Source organism: Wasmannia auropunctata, unplaced genomic scaffold (assembly GCF_000956235.1).
Source record: "Wasmannia auropunctata unplaced genomic scaffold, wasmannia.A_1.0 LD336092.1, whole genome shotgun sequence".
NCBI lineage: Eukaryota > Metazoa > Arthropoda > Insecta > Hymenoptera > Formicidae > Wasmannia > Wasmannia auropunctata.
In genome coordinates this window covers 2,136,626-2,155,479 of record NW_012026798.1, presented here as the reverse complement: position 1 = coordinate 2,155,479, position 18,854 = coordinate 2,136,626, and the positions used below count along the sequence as shown (strand labels likewise).

The 18,854-nt window shown below is 36.4% G+C and overlaps 4 protein-coding genes across 4 annotated transcripts; 1 reads left to right on the top strand and 3 right to left on the bottom strand.

Moving 5' to 3' along the window:
* Positions 1 to 4,074: 4,074 nt before the first annotated feature.
* Positions 4,075 to 11,302, bottom strand: LOC105462977 (polycomb protein Asx). Its single transcript, XM_011709929.1, has 7 exons — positions 10,214 to 11,302; positions 9,030 to 9,289; positions 7,745 to 8,872; positions 7,292 to 7,570; positions 5,760 to 6,659; positions 5,398 to 5,637; positions 4,075 to 4,619 (listed from the first exon to the last, which is right to left on the bottom strand). The coding sequence occupies exons 1-7, from the start codon at positions 10,551 to 10,553 to the stop codon at positions 4,203 to 4,205; spliced, it is 3,564 nt and encodes a 1,187-aa protein (XP_011708231.1). The 5' UTR covers positions 10,554 to 11,302; the 3' UTR covers positions 4,075 to 4,202.
* Positions 11,303 to 11,892: 590 nt separating this feature from the next.
* On the top strand, positions 11,893 to 15,213 carry LOC105462973 (26S protease regulatory subunit 8). The gene is made up of 6 exons (XM_011709926.1): positions 11,893 to 12,076; positions 12,167 to 12,311; positions 12,777 to 13,187; positions 13,695 to 13,921; positions 14,018 to 14,293; positions 14,904 to 15,213. Exons 1-6 carry the CDS (start codon positions 12,059 to 12,061, stop codon positions 15,042 to 15,044), a joined length of 1,218 nt encoding a protein of 405 aa, XP_011708228.1. The 5' UTR covers positions 11,893 to 12,058; the 3' UTR covers positions 15,045 to 15,213.
* Positions 15,214 to 15,478: 265 nt separating this feature from the next.
* LOC105462975 (peroxisomal biogenesis factor 3) lies at positions 15,479 to 17,697 on the bottom strand. Its single transcript, XM_011709927.1, has 2 exons — positions 17,605 to 17,697; positions 15,479 to 17,513 (listed from the first exon to the last, which is right to left on the bottom strand). Exons 1-2 carry the CDS (start codon positions 17,608 to 17,610, stop codon positions 16,386 to 16,388), a joined length of 1,134 nt encoding a protein of 377 aa, XP_011708229.1. The 5' UTR covers positions 17,611 to 17,697; the 3' UTR covers positions 15,479 to 16,385.
* On the bottom strand, positions 17,509 to 18,457 carry LOC105462976 (mitochondrial import inner membrane translocase subunit Tim8 A-like). The gene is made up of 2 exons (XM_011709928.1): positions 18,173 to 18,457; positions 17,509 to 17,798 (listed from the first exon to the last, which is right to left on the bottom strand). Exons 1-2 carry the CDS (start codon positions 18,263 to 18,265, stop codon positions 17,607 to 17,609), a joined length of 285 nt encoding a protein of 94 aa, XP_011708230.1. The 5' UTR covers positions 18,266 to 18,457; the 3' UTR covers positions 17,509 to 17,606.
* Between the last annotated feature and the right edge of the window lie 397 nt (positions 18,458 to 18,854).

Genomic DNA, 18,854 nt, shown 5'->3' with positions numbered 1-18,854 from the left:
TATATATATATATATATATATATATATATATACATATATATATATCGAACGTTCTTTAATTGTGATATACTTGCACATTAAACAACTTCTCCATATTAAACGTACGTTACTTTATTTACATTTGAGCGACGGATACAGAGTAACTTCTATCGAAAATTGCAGTAATATACTAGTTGCTATCATTACTGATAAAAAATAAACGATCATAATCACGATGACATGATAGACAATCGATATCGGTAAGTAATAATACGATTAAAAATATTTAAGAGAAGTATGACACAATGCAATGCAATATTTCTTAACTTCGTTAAGTTGACGAGCCGGGGCGATAACATGTTAAATCATACAAAATAAAAATTTTATAAAAACAATAACAGAAAAAGGTTTTTATCGTATCTATTCCTTCGTATGTTGTTTCCTAAAAAGAAAAATATATATATAAATGATTTAATTTGTAATGTACGGTGGAGTCGGCAAGTAATTATAGAACTTAAGTTCTGGCACATCTTTACATTGCGATTTAGCATATTATTGCCTCAAAAATCTTTAATTGTTTAGAATCCTTACGATCGTAACAATAACAGATGAGGGTCTGATTGTATGCACATAGAGAGGGAGATGACATAGAATGAATAAAATGTACATAAAACGTATTATAATGCTGCAACTGCACACCATGATCTTATCAATCTCAGTCATCATATTTACTATTGTCTGGTTCTTTCTCTACTCCTATACTAAATATGAGTTTCCAATAACACAAAATACAAATAATATTATACATTTATATATACGCGTTGTACATATCTATGTGCGCTAGCATGGAAATTAAGTCAGTGAAAGATGAATGCTCGTTGATGTTGCAATTTGTAAGTCTATTAGATCCTAGTGAATAAAATAAAACACTGAATTCGCAAAATATGATTTTTATGCAAAATTCTTACAACAAATTGGTGTTTTGGTAATCAATCACTACAAATTACTATATTTTATACATAAATTATGTACATCTTTTCAGAAACAATTTCTCCGGTTTATCGAAAATATTTCCGACGAAAAATATTTCTTATCAGTTTTATTTTGTTACTTTTTATCCATTAATAAATATACCATTTCCAAATATGTAAAAAATTTGATAAGATCATCAGTCCAAATTTTCAATATTAAATTATATGACTGTTAAATCTCAAATCAAAAAAAGCCAAAGTAAAAGAATAAGATAAATTCATTATCTGTTTACATTCTTGAACTTACTTCACCATATAAGTTATATTTTTGTTACGCAGTTCTAAAATTATTTACGATGTATATTTTGATCTTAACATTGGAATAGCTGCCACTCTTTTTAAATATTCAACATTTGAATTTATGCGTATTTAGTTACAGATAATGATACTCGCAAATAATATTATTTAGTCGCCGATCCATTTACATCGATCTGACACAGGGAATAAATGTATCTTATTCACACGAGATAAAAGATAAAGAGAAGAAATGAGTACAATTAAAGTCAACTACAATGTGCATCTCCTGCATCTATCAGTAACATTGTACAAGGTGTACAGTTATAGCATTGAATACAATTAATGTATTCATATATATATATATATATATATATGTATGTCCTAATTCAAGTCCAAGATAGTAATCACCCTACGACTGCCAGAAACGATACTTCCAAACGATTCTGAATTATTACTGCATCATTTGTACTGCACAGAATATTTCTAGATATACTACGGAGCATACATCGATAAAATTATGTTAATGATCGTATTCTTCGCAATTTCTCAATAAATCATTCCTCGGTATAACTAACAACATTAGAGAATTAATCGTAACAAAGTGGGAGATAAGATCGAATGATATACAGGCTACATATATGTCTATGTTAGAGCTACGAATATTCAGTTACTTCTCTTATTATTTGCAATTAATCTTAATCAATTATTCATTCTCAGTGATATATTATTGTTCCTGTACACAATGTCCGACAATACTATGTTTGACATACAACATGTACTAATACATGTGCAAAAGGTAGTCTGAACTATTATTAAGACTCGAAGAGTTCGGTAGATCACTCTATATTCCAAAGGAATGATTAAAAGAGAGCATGTACAAAGGATTCGTCGTTTAGCTTCGAGATCAACATGTACAGGAATATCCTCTACGCAGCTATATAATAAAAATAAATTCGTGTGTTAATAAATAAATAACAAACATACATATTATAGAGTGTGATGTTTAGTGGAAGACTGTATTAAGGGTCGGTATATAAGAGATTAAACCTTTTAAGCAAGGGCACAAGAATACAGTTGAAATATTGGAATTAACAGTCAGAATTACATTATACACATTGCATTATTAAATGCAAATGGTGCAAATATGAATAAATAAGATGTCTATGAATGAAGTAAATATATTTTTCGTAATAATCATAAGCATATAAAATGGCAATGTGGTTACATAATAAAGAATATAAAAACTATAAAAAGATTACCTTTAATAAATAGCGCAATAAATAAATGTAGAAGAGATGTATATGTATAGTACAGACTAGATCATTTGATGATTTAAAAAAAAACATTGCGCAAAGTATCCTCACAGAATTCTTTTGTGTATTTATCCGTCATATTGAATATTAAAAATTTTTTTCCATTTGCATATTTTAATGAAAAATACACAGTAGAAATTATATATTAATAATATATAAATTAACTTACAATCAGTAATATAGTATTTAAAACAGTATCAGAGACAATGAAATTTCAATTACTCAACTTATAATCTTTTCATGTCAATATAATCAAATCCAAATAACTAGGCAAGTATATTGCTACGCTTATAATACAAACTAACTGTCCTAACATAATTTCGCGTTTTTATATATAGACATTTACAATGTCTATATAGAAGTCTATACAGAAGTTTATTAATTTTACTATTTATATTAACAATTCGTTATACTCATCATTTTTGTAATAAAATTATGATAGGCAAGATAACAGAATAAGATGCTCCATAATTATTTATATGTTTTTTTATCTGCTGTATAATGTAGCGAATCTTTCAATACCCGCAACTGTATCCTTCATTACCCTTAATCTGCAAAGACTTCCGTTCATATAAGAGTGCTGGGCAATACTTTGTAATTTTTAAACTAAATAAACATACATTACATACGTTACATGAGTGCATCGCAGTCAAATAAGATAGTTTTTACTATAACAAACTCAATATTACTATCAGTCAAAATCAGTATTACTATTTTCTATTTTGAAACACTAAAAGTACACAAGACATTTGCAGTATGATCGTTTCTGATACATATGTAAATAACTTTTTACAAGGAAAAATAAATTCTTTACTTGAGCTTATGATAATATATAATAATTTTGAAGTAATAGAAAATTTAAGAAATTTAGAAAAAATAAAAAAATTGTTAAAAGATATTTATTTTATAATATAAATTTTCATAATCTTTTAAAGCAAGCTTTGCATAACTTGCAAGCTGATTATCTGATTATCTAAAATCATTGTAATGACAAAATCTAATACTTTTTTGTAAAATATCAAAAAGAAAATAATATAAAATTATATTATAGATAAAAGCTCATAATATAAACTAGACCTTTCTTTTATTATTTTTTCATCTCAATCCCGCAATAACTAAAACAAATTATTTTGGTAATTAGTTTTAGTAATTGGGAACGTTTGTCTCAACCGTTTGATTGAATGTATTAATATATAAAATATGAATAAAAGTTCAAAGACAATATTTATTAATAAACAAAATTAGATAAAAATTGTAATTCAATATTTCTCATGCAAAATATGGCATACTATGTCAAACGCTGATCGCAATATTCAGCAAATGTCAACGGAAATGTTGTTCCCGAATTTTCTAATTACATCTTGTAATATATTGTAATTTTATATTACATTGTGCGTGTGTGCGTGGGCGTGTGTGTGTGTGTGTGTGTATATGCACGCGCATGCGTATATACATATGTATATACATGTATACGTGTGTTGCGTGTTATATACGTATATATTTATATATAATATACATGTACATAAATTAATTAATACGATAACATGTTTGATATCTTCCGTTTCACCAACTTGGATGCTCAGCACTCTTACGACGGGTTTAATTTTTATACACGAACGCGGTTGGATGAAGATGGAGTGATTTAACGTATGAGGCAGGTAGCACAGATACGTTGAGGCCCGATGCAGTCATCGTGGCAGAAGGCACCACACTGCCGGCAAATTACCATGGCTCCTCGCATATTACATTCGCACGGGGGTGGCGGATCGCCGCCGATTATCATGCCGGGCGCGCCCGGTTCCGCGCCGCCTGTCACTCTGCTGTCCGGGCCTCTCGCCTTTAGGGTGACAGCCTGATGGGAACCCTCGCCGGCGCTCGCCGGTCTACCTCGCACCAAATGGACCCCAACGCCCATCCCTGCGATCTGCGGCGGTAACGGAGGCGCGGACGATGCTCTCGGCGCACTATCCCCGACTCCTGTCCTTTGTACAAGTATATACTGCCCGAGACCGTTGCTGGTGGTGGAACCAAGCTGCGCTATAGGAGTGCTTTCTGTAACCTACAAGGCATCGGGGACTTTATTAACGAAATCACCATAAACGTTTTTACGCAACTTGAACTGACGTATTGCACGTTCAAGTGCTACTTTTAACCGACAGTAGAAAAATATTAAAACAAATAACATTTCAATTACAGTATTCTAAGCCCGGTTGGTTGCGTAATAAGTTGCGTTTGTCCATCATCCTTGTCATACTTTTATAGAAAAAATTTTTGTAGCTTTTCACACAGATCGTTGCTGCGTCATTGCGTCTGATAATTAAAGTTCGCACTATCTCTACTGCGTTTAGAAACCCAAAACTAATGTAAAGATTTGTTTATTTAGGTACCTGTATGATACCGAGATCATCACAAGAGACCCGCGAGATTAGCACTGTACACACAAAAAAGGATAAAATAGTATGCGTGTACGTCAAGCGTTTCAGTATATACATTTCAAACAATAAGAGAAATATTGAAGGATAAACTCAAATCAGCGATATATTTATAGTAAGGTATGTAATCTGTATTATTTACTGCAATTTATTTCCTTAATTTGTTCTTGTAAGATTTATTAATTTTAGAATTTCAGGTCTCATCTTTGTTATAAATATGTCGCATAAGAATAAGCGTTTTTTTTTTGTATATTTTTATTCGCTTATTGGAAATGTCAGATTCATAAAAAAATTGATATTAATATACTTTACCCTTGATATAGCGAGTAATTACGTGCGGAAAGCAGCATAGGTAAATAAATCTAAATAGCTATGTAATTAATAAACGTAATAAACGCTACGTACCTCCGTTGATGCGGCTTGACGCGCCGTAGCGAATACATGTCTCAGCATAACTGCCTGCGTCTTATTTTGAGCTTGTTTATTGTGCTGTATCGCCTGCTGCGTTTTCTGGGGTTTGACCGTCGTCAGGGTGCGCCCGCCCGATTTGCTGGTCGTGAATGCACCGTCTCCTCTAGCGAGCAAACTCGGCGGTGGCTTGAGATGGGCCTTCAGCTGATCTCTATTCGGTGAACTCTGTATGACCTGAAATAATATCAGCGTTCCTACATTTATCAATGTAATGCGCATCGAACGTAACGATAAATTCGTATCTTTATCACGTATTCAAGTGTCAAACTTTTAAAGTGGATAGCGAATCAGTTTACCGCTTGGCATATCTGATAGCTGCGCTCCAAGTTGACAGCGCCCGGAGGTTCTTTCGTGGAGCTCCTCGATCTGCTCCCTTGCTCTTTGTTACTATTTCTAGAGCCTCTTTGGGTGTTTTGATTGGATACGCGCGAGGGTCGCGACGAAACGGTCACTGACGGTCCGGCGTATTGCTGCTGTTGCTGCGTCTGCTGCTGCTGCTGCTGTTGCGTCTGCTGTGGCTGCTGCTGCTGCTGCTGTTGATGCACGGCGGCCGCGATTTGCCGGGGTTGAACAGAGGCGGCAGTCGGATGTTGAATAACGATCGCATTTTGTGCACGATTCTGCGACTGTACTCCCATCGTGGTCGGGAGGGTATTTTGCACCTGGCCTTGCGTCACAATGGTGTTCTGATTCACGTTACCGCGCACACCGTTGTTCTGAGTATTTATCTGAGTGATGGTATCCTGCGCCCGTATCATGTTAACCTGCGCGGCGTTACTCTGCTGGGGCTGAAGCTGGGCCGAGATCGTAGACGAGTTATTCGCCAGCGGAGACGTCGCCTCCTGTTCCGGATTGAAGCTCGTTTGCACAAATCTGATGGACTGCAATTGCGGGAACGCGATGATCGGCGGACTCTGCGACTGCAGGCTCTTCATAACGCAGGTGTTGCCCGGTGTGCTGATAGCTAGGCTGCCATCCGATTGAAACGTGGTTCCTTGAACAACCGGCAACTGAATGCAATTCACGGATTCCACGTTGGTGTCCGTATTAATGAATTGTTGCGAAGAAGTCGTAGAGTCGGTCGTTGTGGACGTCTCGCTGCATTCATCCTGCGTCGTTACTGTGATATTAGCAGCTACCGATCCGTCAAGAGCAGCCGCCACCAAAGGCCAAGGTACCTGCAGCTCCTCCTGCGTCTTTACGAAAAAGGCAAATATAAAATATAAACTTTTAAACTTTTAACATTGGATATTTGAAAAAATAAGCAGAATTTATCAATTATACTAATTCTTCTTTATACCGCCCATACGAAATCTCTCTTTAAACTTCAAGATCTATATTCTTTGTGTTATAATTTTATTTAGTATATCATGATAGTTTCCCTGATAAGCATCGCGAAGAAATCGATCTAGTTATTATAAAATTATCTTTTTTTTTTATACTGCTCATATGAAATCTCTCTTTAAACTTCAAGATCTATATTCTTTGTGTTATAATTTTATTTATATCGTAATATTTTAATTATTTCCCTGACAAGCATCGAGAAGAAATCGATCTAGTTGTTATAAAATTATCTCTTTAGTATTTCTTATTTGTAATTAAGTGCTAAATTCTAATTTCTTTATCTTGCTCTCTAAACATTCCAACTTTGCTCTACCTAAACTCGAACTGGTTATTTTGTGTTCAAATCTTATACTATTTTGTATCTTCAAAAATTGAGTTGTTTTGAAAAAAATAACGCGTGTACATCATCAACTCGTAAATCATTCATCACTGCTATATACAACGTAAATAATATCAAAATAATTATTTATGTATATATGCTTACCCTATTGTTGTTATTGATGTTACTAACGGTCGGATCCACCGTCCAACTGCATTCCAACATTTCAGAGCAGACATAATTATTCGCCTCTCGCAAAGCTTCGTCCTCGTTACCAACATTTACGTCCGTTCCCGTAGTATCTTCAGTTTGTCCAGTTACTACTTGAGGCTCGGTTACTTCTGCATTAGTTGAAGCCATTTCCATTCCCTCCAGAATTGGATATATTATCTCCTCTGGACATCCCGAAATCTCTTCATACATTTCCCGCATTTCTCCTCGTACCTAAAGTATGATTAATATAGTTTATAACAGCGCGGTATGGAAACGGTATAATAACAGTAGTTTTCACATTCTTTTAATTTTCTATTACAGTTTATCGAGATTGTGCTAATAATACATCTACAATCTCTTAAATATATAATAATAGCGCGTTTGTTAGTGTATTAAAATTCTCACCTCGAGTTCGTGAATACGCTGTAAAGTCTCGCTATCGATCTCCATTCCTTCTGGAATTTGCGATTCGCTGTCCGTTGGATTTTCGTGGGAAGCCTGTGTCACGTCAGTTTGATCGCTGTTAATCAAACTGGTATCCTCGATAACGATATCCGCGGGCCTGACTTGATCCTGCGGCGACGAGCTTTCGAGGATACTCGCGGTCTCGCAATCCGATATCTGATAAATCTGATCGCTGGATATTTGCGAGATCTGTTCTTTGGACATCTGCGAAATCTGATCGAGGGACGCTTGCGATATATATTCACTGGACAACTGCGACATCGATTCCCCGGACGTGTGCGACGCGCGTTCGATCTGCTCGCTCGATCTGGGTGACGAATTGTCGTCGGGTAGCAGCACGGTGTCCTCCTCCGACGCTTCGATCACGTTGTTTTCCATGGGCTGTAAATTTTTCTCGCTCGAGGAAAAGTTCGTCTCCTCCTCGTACACATTCGAGATGGCTTCCTGGCATATCTGTCTCGCGATCTCACTGGCCTCAACCAAATCCTGTTTCTCGCAAATATCCGCAAGCTTGTCAACTTCTTCCAGCTTACTGTCGTGCATTTGAATATCTTCCGTCACCTCTATGGAATTTACTTGCATGGAGTCATCTAAATGTTTCTCATCGGTCACATTGTCCGGCAATGCGTTGTAATCCAAGGGCAATAGATTTTGTTGCACCTCCTCAGAATTAACTAGATCGTCGGAAGTCTTTATGCTGATCTCGGTCTTGCAGCTAGTGTCGACTTTGTCCTCGGTCATTACGATGGGACAGACTGCGTGCTCCGACGTAGGAATATCCACGCTAGATTCCAGACGAAGTCTTAAACTCGATCGTGTCACAGCACCGCTGGAACGTGACTCGGTAATGTAATGGAGATTCGATTTAAGTTTAGGCTCTCGCTTCTCTCCCCATATCGGTTCGAAGTGTTTCACCTTCCATGGATCCAGCTTATTCTTGTCTCGCTCCGCCTCCATCTTCAGGCGTTGCTGATTTTCCGGCGTGAATTCTCCTTCTGCCAGACGTTTCCGCCATTCTAGGCAAGCTCTCGCGAAAAATTCATTGTTCAATCCAGAGATAGCAGCGTCCTAGAGGAATAACGTAGAATAATATAAGTTAAATCCCATCGAATATAATAAAGAGTTCAATTTCATCACAAAAAAAGAGTTTGATATTTTCATCTAAATCACACATGAAATTGAAGTAATTCGATGTTATAGACGATTAAGAAATTGTGTTCAGTACCTGTCTGTCTACAGCAGGCAGGAGTTGCGCGAGCTTCCTTTGATAAAGTGGAGGCAAGCCTTGAAACGTATGCCTATTTAACAGAGCGCGTAAGCTCGTACTTGCTAATATACTCGCTGGAGATTCCAAATCCACGAGACCAGCTTCTAATTGCGCGGTTGCGGACAGTCTCTTTGTCGATCGCCTGCGGCTTGACTTTAAGCTAAATCCAGGTAGACTCGCCAAAACTTCTCTCATTGTGGCAGCAGGTTCTTCCGTTGCTATATAAGTACAAAATATGAATTATTTGAGATGATCCGCTATTATCACATCAATAATTGTATATAAAACTGTCTACTACAATCACTACTTTGCATCAAGGATCTAAAGGAAATAAAATAAACTTATACAATGATCGTTTGCTCAAATTATAATAGTATTAGTATTATGTATTATCATTACATTATATTCTGCATACTTGCAACAAGTAATGAAAATGTAAATGATTATGCAATCATTGATCAAAGTTTTCTATTAATATTTAAAAAGTTCATTGAGTTTCTCATAAACATAGCATAATTAGGAATGTTGAAATGTAACATTGATTATGATCTATACTGAGACATTTATATGCAATTTATTACATCAAAGTAATGAAAAATAGACACATAAATGTGAATTATTTTATGATATCTCTTTCCTTTTTCACTTTTTCATTTGAATGACTGAAAGACAAATCTCTTGTATTAAATTGTAACTTTATAATATTAATGAAATATCAATAGACTGGGACATGCTCTAATGTAATCCTGATTTATAGTACACACAGTTGTGATGCTAAATAAATGCATACAAATTATGTGAAGAAAATTAGCAGAATTGGAGAGTCAGTAGAATTGCTTTTCTGCACGTCGTGTGTACCACTAGTGTTTTCCTAATGGCGAGAGTGTAAAAACAAATCTGCATAAGTATTTATCAATGTACAGCGGTGACTCATGATCACTAACTCTGGTCACCTAATGTACATGAATAATCTCCCGTCTATTATACTGCTCAAAATAAACATTACAGATGTTATCACACCGCTCGCTGCAACAGACAGGCGTGCAGAAAATCATCGAATCCACCTGACTCTCCTGTGCGAAACGAGAAGCGAAGTGGAGACGGGAGAGGAATAAACGTCGAGCGGGGCTCGAGAGATTTACCGGCGTTGACGTGCTGCACGTTATTGACCGGGGACGGCGGATCGTTCGGCGGCGGCGGCGGTAGCGGCTTGACGACGATCCTGGGCAACGTGCGGGAATTGCCCGACGCTATCGTCGTGTTCTTCCTGCGCCGCTTGGCCTGCTGCCGCAACGCGTGCTTAATGACCTTCTTGCTGTGCACCATGCTCGAGTAGCCGGAGCAGCCCGGGATGGTCTCGCACCCCTCGCCCTTGCCGAGCTCCACGTCCGTGTCCATGGCAGCGGCGCCTATGGCTTTGACATCGTCGACGCCGCCGAGCGGAATGTCGGCGGGGCACGCGGTGTAGGCCTGCCGCGGCATCGTCGTGTAGCTTTAGAACGTGCACCGACGAACGTGCCTCCGCTCGTTGCATTCCATCCTCCGCGCGCGCGAGGGATGTATTTAGAGTTCACGAGCGGTGTGTCCTCCTACACTTCACCGAGATATAAACATAACATCTCCTTCTTTTTCTCTCACTCACTCTCACTCCCTTTCTCTCTCTCTCTCTCTCGCTAGCTCGCACTTTCTCTCTCTCTCTCTCTCTTTCTCTCTCTCTTACCAGTGGCGACCGAGTGACATTCTTATCGGATCTAGTCGAAATATATTCCGTGAAAGATCTCGGCGTAACCGTTTACGTCATTTCGCTCCGGAGACTCGTGTATCCACGGGAATCACATCGAACGGCGTAGCGTCGAAACTCCGTCAGTCGCATAACGAAATGCCATCCGGGAAAGTGTAGAAGCTTCCGCTTCTTTCGGCCATACTGTATTTACATATTTATGCCGCGGAAACGTCGTCGAGGTAGACGCACGACTCCGATTTTGCATCGACGACGATGGTATTGCGTATTCGAATAAGGCATACGTATATATCGGTATCGGCGTGTACGAGCGTGTGTATAACCGTTCTCCGATAAAGTGGATCTGGATCATGAAGTAGGAAGATAATAGGGACGCGACTGACGCGAGTGAACGTTGCAAACCCTTTCGAGCAAAGCGCGCAGAGCGCGACTCAGCATTTTTAGATTTCTGATTGGACGAGGAGAGCATGTGATGTCACTAATCGGAGCGATTAAATCCACTCGGTCCGAAAAGTTTCATATTTTGATAGTATACGCATATCAATCTCCTCCCCCTCTCCGTCACTCCTTCAGCTTGATTAGATCAGAAATTTATACATTCTTCCTTTAATTAGGTCTCATTATCTCCGATTAGCTCGATCGGCGAATTTAAGAATTGTCAATGGCAAAACTTATAAAACCAATGATTATATTTTTCTTAATTTAATTATTAATTATAAGTATTATATTTTACATAAATAAATTATAATTTACAAAAAAATGAACAAAGAAGACGAAATAATACGATATCAGTTTTTGTAGTCGGGAATTTTTAAATTTTTAATCAGACGAACAAGTTAATCGAAAATCGGAGTAATCATCTTTTTACCGCATTTTTTTTTACTTTATTTGGACTAATTGTAAGTTTGTTCTTTGTAGCTGCATCATATATATTACATTTTTCTGCATTAAAATAAAAATGATAGAATATATGGATATGTAGATGTTATCAAAAATTCAAATACAAAGAGGGAAGCTGAGCCAATAATAAATATTTAAATGCGAATTGACATGTTTATTTTGGCAACTCGCAGACCGTACAAATTGCGCTTAATGTCGGCTGAGAGAGTGACAAGTGAGAAGTGATCCCGTTGGGCTTTGTAGAAAGTGAGGTTAAGTCGCGCCGACGTCGCCTCGCCTCCCTTTCACCAAACAGGCGTATTTTGAATATTTATCTGGGAAACAATTGTTCCCTCTATTCTCAGTCATGACGCTCACAAATAAGGTAAGAAAAATATTCAATATTATTATTACTACGCGCGCCGATTGAAAACTCTTTGTTTGTCTACAACTCGGGACACTCGAAATTTTTCAGATGGACATCGACGAGAAGAGTGCTAAAGGGGAAGGCTTTAAACCGTATTACATTACGAAGATCGAGGAATTGCAGCTGATTGTTGCGGAAAAGAGTCAAAATCTAAGGAGATTGCAAGCGCAGCGTAATGAACTCAACGCTAAAGGTAAACGCCTGTTTTGATTTATGCTCGTTTCCATCAATGCAGATTGACTTTAATCTCGGTTTAAAACTTACTCTTTATATTTTTCTAATGCTTGGAACTAAAAAAAATTAAATTCTATATTAATGTTAAAAATGTCAATGTTATACGAGGCCCATAAAGATGATATATACTCGATTGTAATATATGAAAATTGCTTTAATTATGGCTGTTTTATCTTTTTCTAATTCTTAGAACTAGAAAAATTAAATTCTACATTAATGATACAAATGTCATTGCTATACGATGCTCATAAAGATATATATTCGATTGTGATATATGAAAATTGTTTTAATTATGGCCCTTTTCCTAATTCTTAGAACTAGAAAAATTAAATTCTACATTAATGATACAAATATTATTGTTATACGAGGCTGATATACTTGATTGTGATATATGAAAATTGCTTTAATTATGGCTCTTTTATAGTACGCATGCTACGAGAGGAATTGCAACTCCTGCAGGAACAGGGTTCCTACGTAGGAGAAGTAGTCAAACCCATGGACAAGAAGAAGGTCCTGGTCAAGGTACATCCGGAAGGCAAATTTGTGGTGGACATAGACAAGAACATCGACATCAACGACGTGACGCCAAACTCCCGTGTCGCTCTGCGCAATGAGAGTTATACTCTGCATAAAATACTGCCGAATAAGGTCGATCCGCTCGTCTCTCTCATGATGGTGGAGAAAGTGCCGGATTCCACGTACGAAATGGTCGGAGGTTTGGATAAGCAGATAAAGGAGATAAAGGAGGTCATAGAATTGCCGGTCAAGCATCCGGAATTGTTTGACGCTCTCGGAATTGCGCAGCCTAAAGGTGTACTGCTTTATGGACCGCCAGGTAACAAATTTATTATGTTACTAAAAAAATATTTTTAAAAAAATAAAAAAGAAGGTATCACATCCTTGTAATACAACTTAATACAACTAAAAAACATGATTGCCAAGTTATTACCATGAATGAATTAAATAAATGTTTGATAATAAGTATAGAAACCGAGAGAATAACACAAATAAGTGAAAAAGGTCTTTATCGGTCAAAAACATAGATCTTACATAGGATCTGTGAAACCTTTGCATGTGTGAAGTTAGCACTCCAACAAGAAAATTCCATAGTTTCATTTTTTTAATTCAAATTGAAATTTATTTTTAAGCACAACTCTTGTTATAAACTATAGGGAACTCTTTGTCTTTTCAAAATGAAGCGGAAACTTTAATCAGAACTATGGAATTTTATTGTTGGGGTGCTTCGCGAAACTTCACGAAACCTTTACAGTTTATCACAATTATTTTAATTTCTTATCAAAATCTTTGATGACATCGTGACAAATCTTGTGAAATCTTTCAGGCACCGGCAAGACTCTACTGGCAAGAGCGGTCGCGCATCATACCGAATGCACCTTCATTCGCGTATCCGGATCCGAATTGGTGCAGAAATTTATCGGAGAAGGTTCGCGTATGGTTCGTGAACTTTTCGTAATGGCGAGAGAACACGCGCCGTCTATAATATTCATGGACGAAATCGATTCCATCGGTAGTTCTCGAATTGAATCTGGATCCGGTGGCGATAGCGAAGTACGTATGGAACAAGTTTCTTACTTGTTAGTATAAATATAATATGTGTAATTTTATCCTCCTTAATTATGTTAAATTGTAATTTTATACTTTCAGGTACAACGTACCATGTTAGAATTGCTTAATCAATTGGACGGTTTTGAAGCAACGAAGAACATAAAGGTTATTATGGCTACAAACAGAATTGATATCTTAGATCCGGCATTGTTGCGGCCTGGGCGTATTGATCGCAAGATCGAGTTTCCACCTCCAAATGAAGAGGCCAGATTAGACATCTTGAAGATTCACTCTAGGAAAATGAATTTGACACGTGGGATAAATCTGAGAAAGATAGCTGAACTTATGCCCGGTGCATCAGGAGCAGAAGTCAAGGTAATGAAAAATAAATTTTCTCATTCATAATTATAATGGCATAATGTCAAACGTAAATGTAATTCTCTATTTTTAACGAGTTATTTTGTTCCAAAAGTTATTTAAAAGAGAAGTGTAGATATTAAGATAGAATCTTGTGTCATTTGACTATCTTGAAGGAGGATACGCAAAATTGAGCTTTTGGGAACTATTACTCAAATGAATAAATCTTACGTATTTTTATGTATTTTAAAGTCGTAGAATCCATGAAAATTATGCCTGTAGCGGGAAAAATTAAAGAAAATAGGAAAAACGGAAATCGTTAAAATTCCCGGATGTAATTTTTGTACTTTTTCTTGCATATTTTGAGTATCTAAAAGTCTTTATTTGCTCCCTTTAAGGTCATCTTAAATTTTTTTAACGGAACCACGAAAGATTTATTCGTATGAATAACAGTTCCCAAAAACTCAGTACCCTTCTTTTAATAGAAAATTTTTTTGAAAGCTCTTCTCATATTTTATCATAAAAAAAATCGATAAAGTGTCAAATTTTCTGGCATGCAGTAACTTCTTCAACACATTATGTTTACACATATATTCTAAAATGCGAATGTATATTATTTATATTACAGGGTGTTTGCACAGAAGCTGGAATGTATGCTCTTAGAGAACGTCGAGTTCACGTAACTCAAGAAGATTTTGAGATGGCTGTGGCAAAGGTGATGCAAAAGGATTCTGAGAAGAATATGTCGATCAAGAAATTATGGAAATAATCAGCTTTGCAATTTTTTCAATGTCATATTAATGATAATCTATTACTGTATTCCTTCTTAAGCAAATTATTTTAACCAAATAGCAAAAGCAGTGTATTTAAGACGTGTAAAAATAGAGACCTCATTTATAAAATTATAAGAACAATAAAACTCTATTATAATACCAAAACAATGAAATTTTATTATGTAAAATTATTATCGATTACGGCATGTTAAAAAATACATCATTATTAAATTATATAATTTAAAATATTCTCGCTTATCATACATATCTTATGTTCTAATGCCGTTTAAGCGATTTCTTATAATCTCGATTGTTTTATAGCTAGTCGTTTTATTTAAAATATTCCCCCATAAGATATACGAATCCGCTAATAAATATTAATCTGCTAATTATATTTATCCTTTAGGTGTAAACATTAATCGCAAACTAATGAAACCGTTAACCATGTGTTTTAATCTAATGATATATAATTTAATTTTAATAAAGATACATAATAAAATTTTCTGCGATACAAAAAACACCTTGTACCTGAATATGAAAAAACATTCAAAGGAAATTATATTGTTGCGAAGAATTGATTGCTTCTTCAATTGTGCAAGCAATAACACTAGTTTACAAAAAAAAATTTTTTAATTACTTTGAACGGGACTACATATTTCTTACAGATTTTTGGATGCTAAAAACGATGCCGCAAACCAAACTTATTCAGCACGTCAGGTTTCGAAGATAATTAAAGTTTAATGTCAAAAAATGGCTTTTTTGGCGATATTTGAAATTTTTTTGTAAAGAAAGGAGAACACAAAAAAATAGAAGAAAAAGATAAATATAAAATTTTACTCTGAAATATTCAACAGATGTCTAAAACGCAATAGTCAAAGGATTTTGCGGAAAAATATCTATATGACAGATTGGTCTGTGCCACTCTCACTGGATTTGTGTCGAAATTACTTTGCATCAGTAACGTTATATGTATGTGTGTGAGGGAATCAATTGGAAGATACGACAAAAATAGATCAAAAATAGATAAAAAAGAAATATGAACCAAAAGAAAGACTATATTCTGTTCAGTGAGAGAATATATATACAGTAATATACACGATCTGCGAAACGTGTTCATTAATTAATTTTGAAATTCCGATCAGAAGTCATAAACTTATTATTTCTTATAAAATGCATTTTTAAAAATTTCAATAGCAAGATTTTAGCCACGTTTTTAAGGATCATTTTTAGCATTCAAAAATCTATAAAAAAACTCCTAGTCCGTTCAAAGTAATTTTTTGCTGTAAACTAGTGTAATTCTTCCATTTAATTTTCAAAATATTGACTCACTATTAACTTTAGCTGACTGCCTCGTAAAGATTCGCCCCGAGTGTTTTAAGATCATTATTTAACATCAGCTGTTGAAGCCAGTCCGCTGCTAAGTCGTTCGGCATTGGATTATCCGGAATCTGGCCGTTTACAATAGGGATAATTTTGGCCAGGGCCATTGCGGTTTTGTTAACATCTACAAATCCACTCGCATCGCTCGTGGCTTCTCCCCTTGTTAAAATCGAATTTCTAGTGCTTGATCCTTCTGAAAGCGATGTCTTGTCCTGTACACCATTAGTTTTGGCAGGTTCGCTGAAGTACGAAGATATATGATCCATTAATAAAGCGAATCCACTTCTGATATTTTTCTGCATTAAATCCTGTACTTCCTCGCTCTCGGACACGTCTAACATCTGATCCCGTAGCTTCGAATAGACGGACGTGTCGCTGTTTTCGGTATCGTGTTGCAACGTGTAATAGGTGAAATTCTTCACAGGGTCTCTCGAACTGTCGGCAGACACGGAAGATGTTACCGCCCAATAAATTTGCTCTAAATCTCTCAACGTCAATCTCTCCGTCAGGGACAACGAAGCGGTGACCTCGACAACTTTACTCTTTACGAAACTGCTCAAATCTTTAATGCCCTTGTATATAAAATAACTAGAGAGAGCCATGTATCTCGCTTGCACCTCGCTACCGATAACCCCGTTGTTTACATTCTGCGCGCCCTTGTACATGTGACCGCTAATCAAATTTAGCTGAATTCTAAGAAATGTAACTAGCATGGTATAAGAATAAATTAATACGGCCGATCGCGTGATCGCCAACACCTTCAACTCGCTCCAGGACGATATCTTGTTGGCAGAGCCGTCCCTAAGTTGATTTATGATGATCTCTGTGTCATTTTCCTTGACCACGGAGCTCCTCAGGGTCACCGCGAGGGACGATATCATTTGATTGCACGATCTCTCCGTGCTCTCGTAGTACTGTCGCTTCTTTGTCCTCTCCATTAGCATCCTTATCTCGTTCTCTTGCCATTCTCGCAGCTTGCGCTGCGTGTAACGCGTCAAAAAGATGACGCCACTAATGACGACGCTCCCAAATATGAACTTACGCCTGTGGCGACTCAAAAATCCCCGAATGCTCGAAAACATTGTCTAATTGTATATGCAAACAGAGTACAAATATATTACAGAGTTTTTAGAATTTATGTATGACATCAGCACACATAATCCACGGAATGAATACCTTCATTCCATGCTATCTGACTCGGACTGCATACTCGTGGCGACACGTTCTATTCGGTTTGTGATGTAATTGGTGGTGTCAATGAATCTCTCCACGCAATTCACGAGACACTTGTGAATTTTAGGCTCCAGGCGTTGCGACGGCTTGTCCATACAAATCTCCCAACAGAGACCGGTCAATTCATGCACCAACCCCTGAAAGTTTTATCTGATTATATAATTCAGTCACCATTTCTTAGTCATAGCACAGATAAGCGCTTAAAGAAAAGAAAAATACATGTTCAAATAACCGTGTATTTTTGTCAAAATCATGTAAAGAATGTTAGCTCAATCTATTTTAGACAAATGTGGACAATGTAGACAGTGGACAAATAGATAAATTGAATTTATAATCTCAACTCTCAAGTATGTCACGGGAAGTGAGATGGAACTATGCATCCGTAAAAAGTAGCGTGGAAAATATTATTAATAAATATTCACACATTTTTTATATTACAAAGTGCGAAATACAAGGAAGATAAGTAGAAAAAATCTGCAAATTCATTTGCGCGACTGACCCGGAAACTAACCTGGAATTGCTGCTTTTTAGTCTCAGCTTCGATAAAATGCTGCAACTGGTCATCCAGAACAATTTGCGCATTCGAGTTGTCCATAAGACTCATACTTCGAATCGTCGTGTTTGTATATTTATCTGCATTAATGCAAATTTTCGATCTTTTGCATAAATTATTTTTAGTGCAACGTAATATGTACGTACTGCAAACCGGTTTATAAACTCGCAAGAAAAGTCCTCTTGAATCTTGATAATTTGCTTTACCTGCTGTCGACGACACTTGAGAGGGAAACCTGAAAGAGGACATGGCGGCGTTTTTGCGTGTTTACCTCAAAATGCCCTCATGCACTAACGCCCTCTGAAGAAATGGATGTAAACTACATAGCAACATTCACCTTTCTATACCACGGGTATACATACTATAATTTGTGGTGCGTGTCTGTGCTACATCCACCTTTCCAGACTGCTGGAGCTTTATTGATTATATGTATATTCTCGAAAAATTGCGCATTCGAAAATTATAAAAGTAAAAATCTCTTAAAATGCAATTTTATACTGGCGCACTTCTTTCAAATTTATTATATTATATTATATTATGTTACCTAAGCTTAGAATTTTCTTATACAAAAAATATATTTTTAAATTTTCAATTTAAGAATTCAAAATTATTACATATATACATATACATGACACGGAAC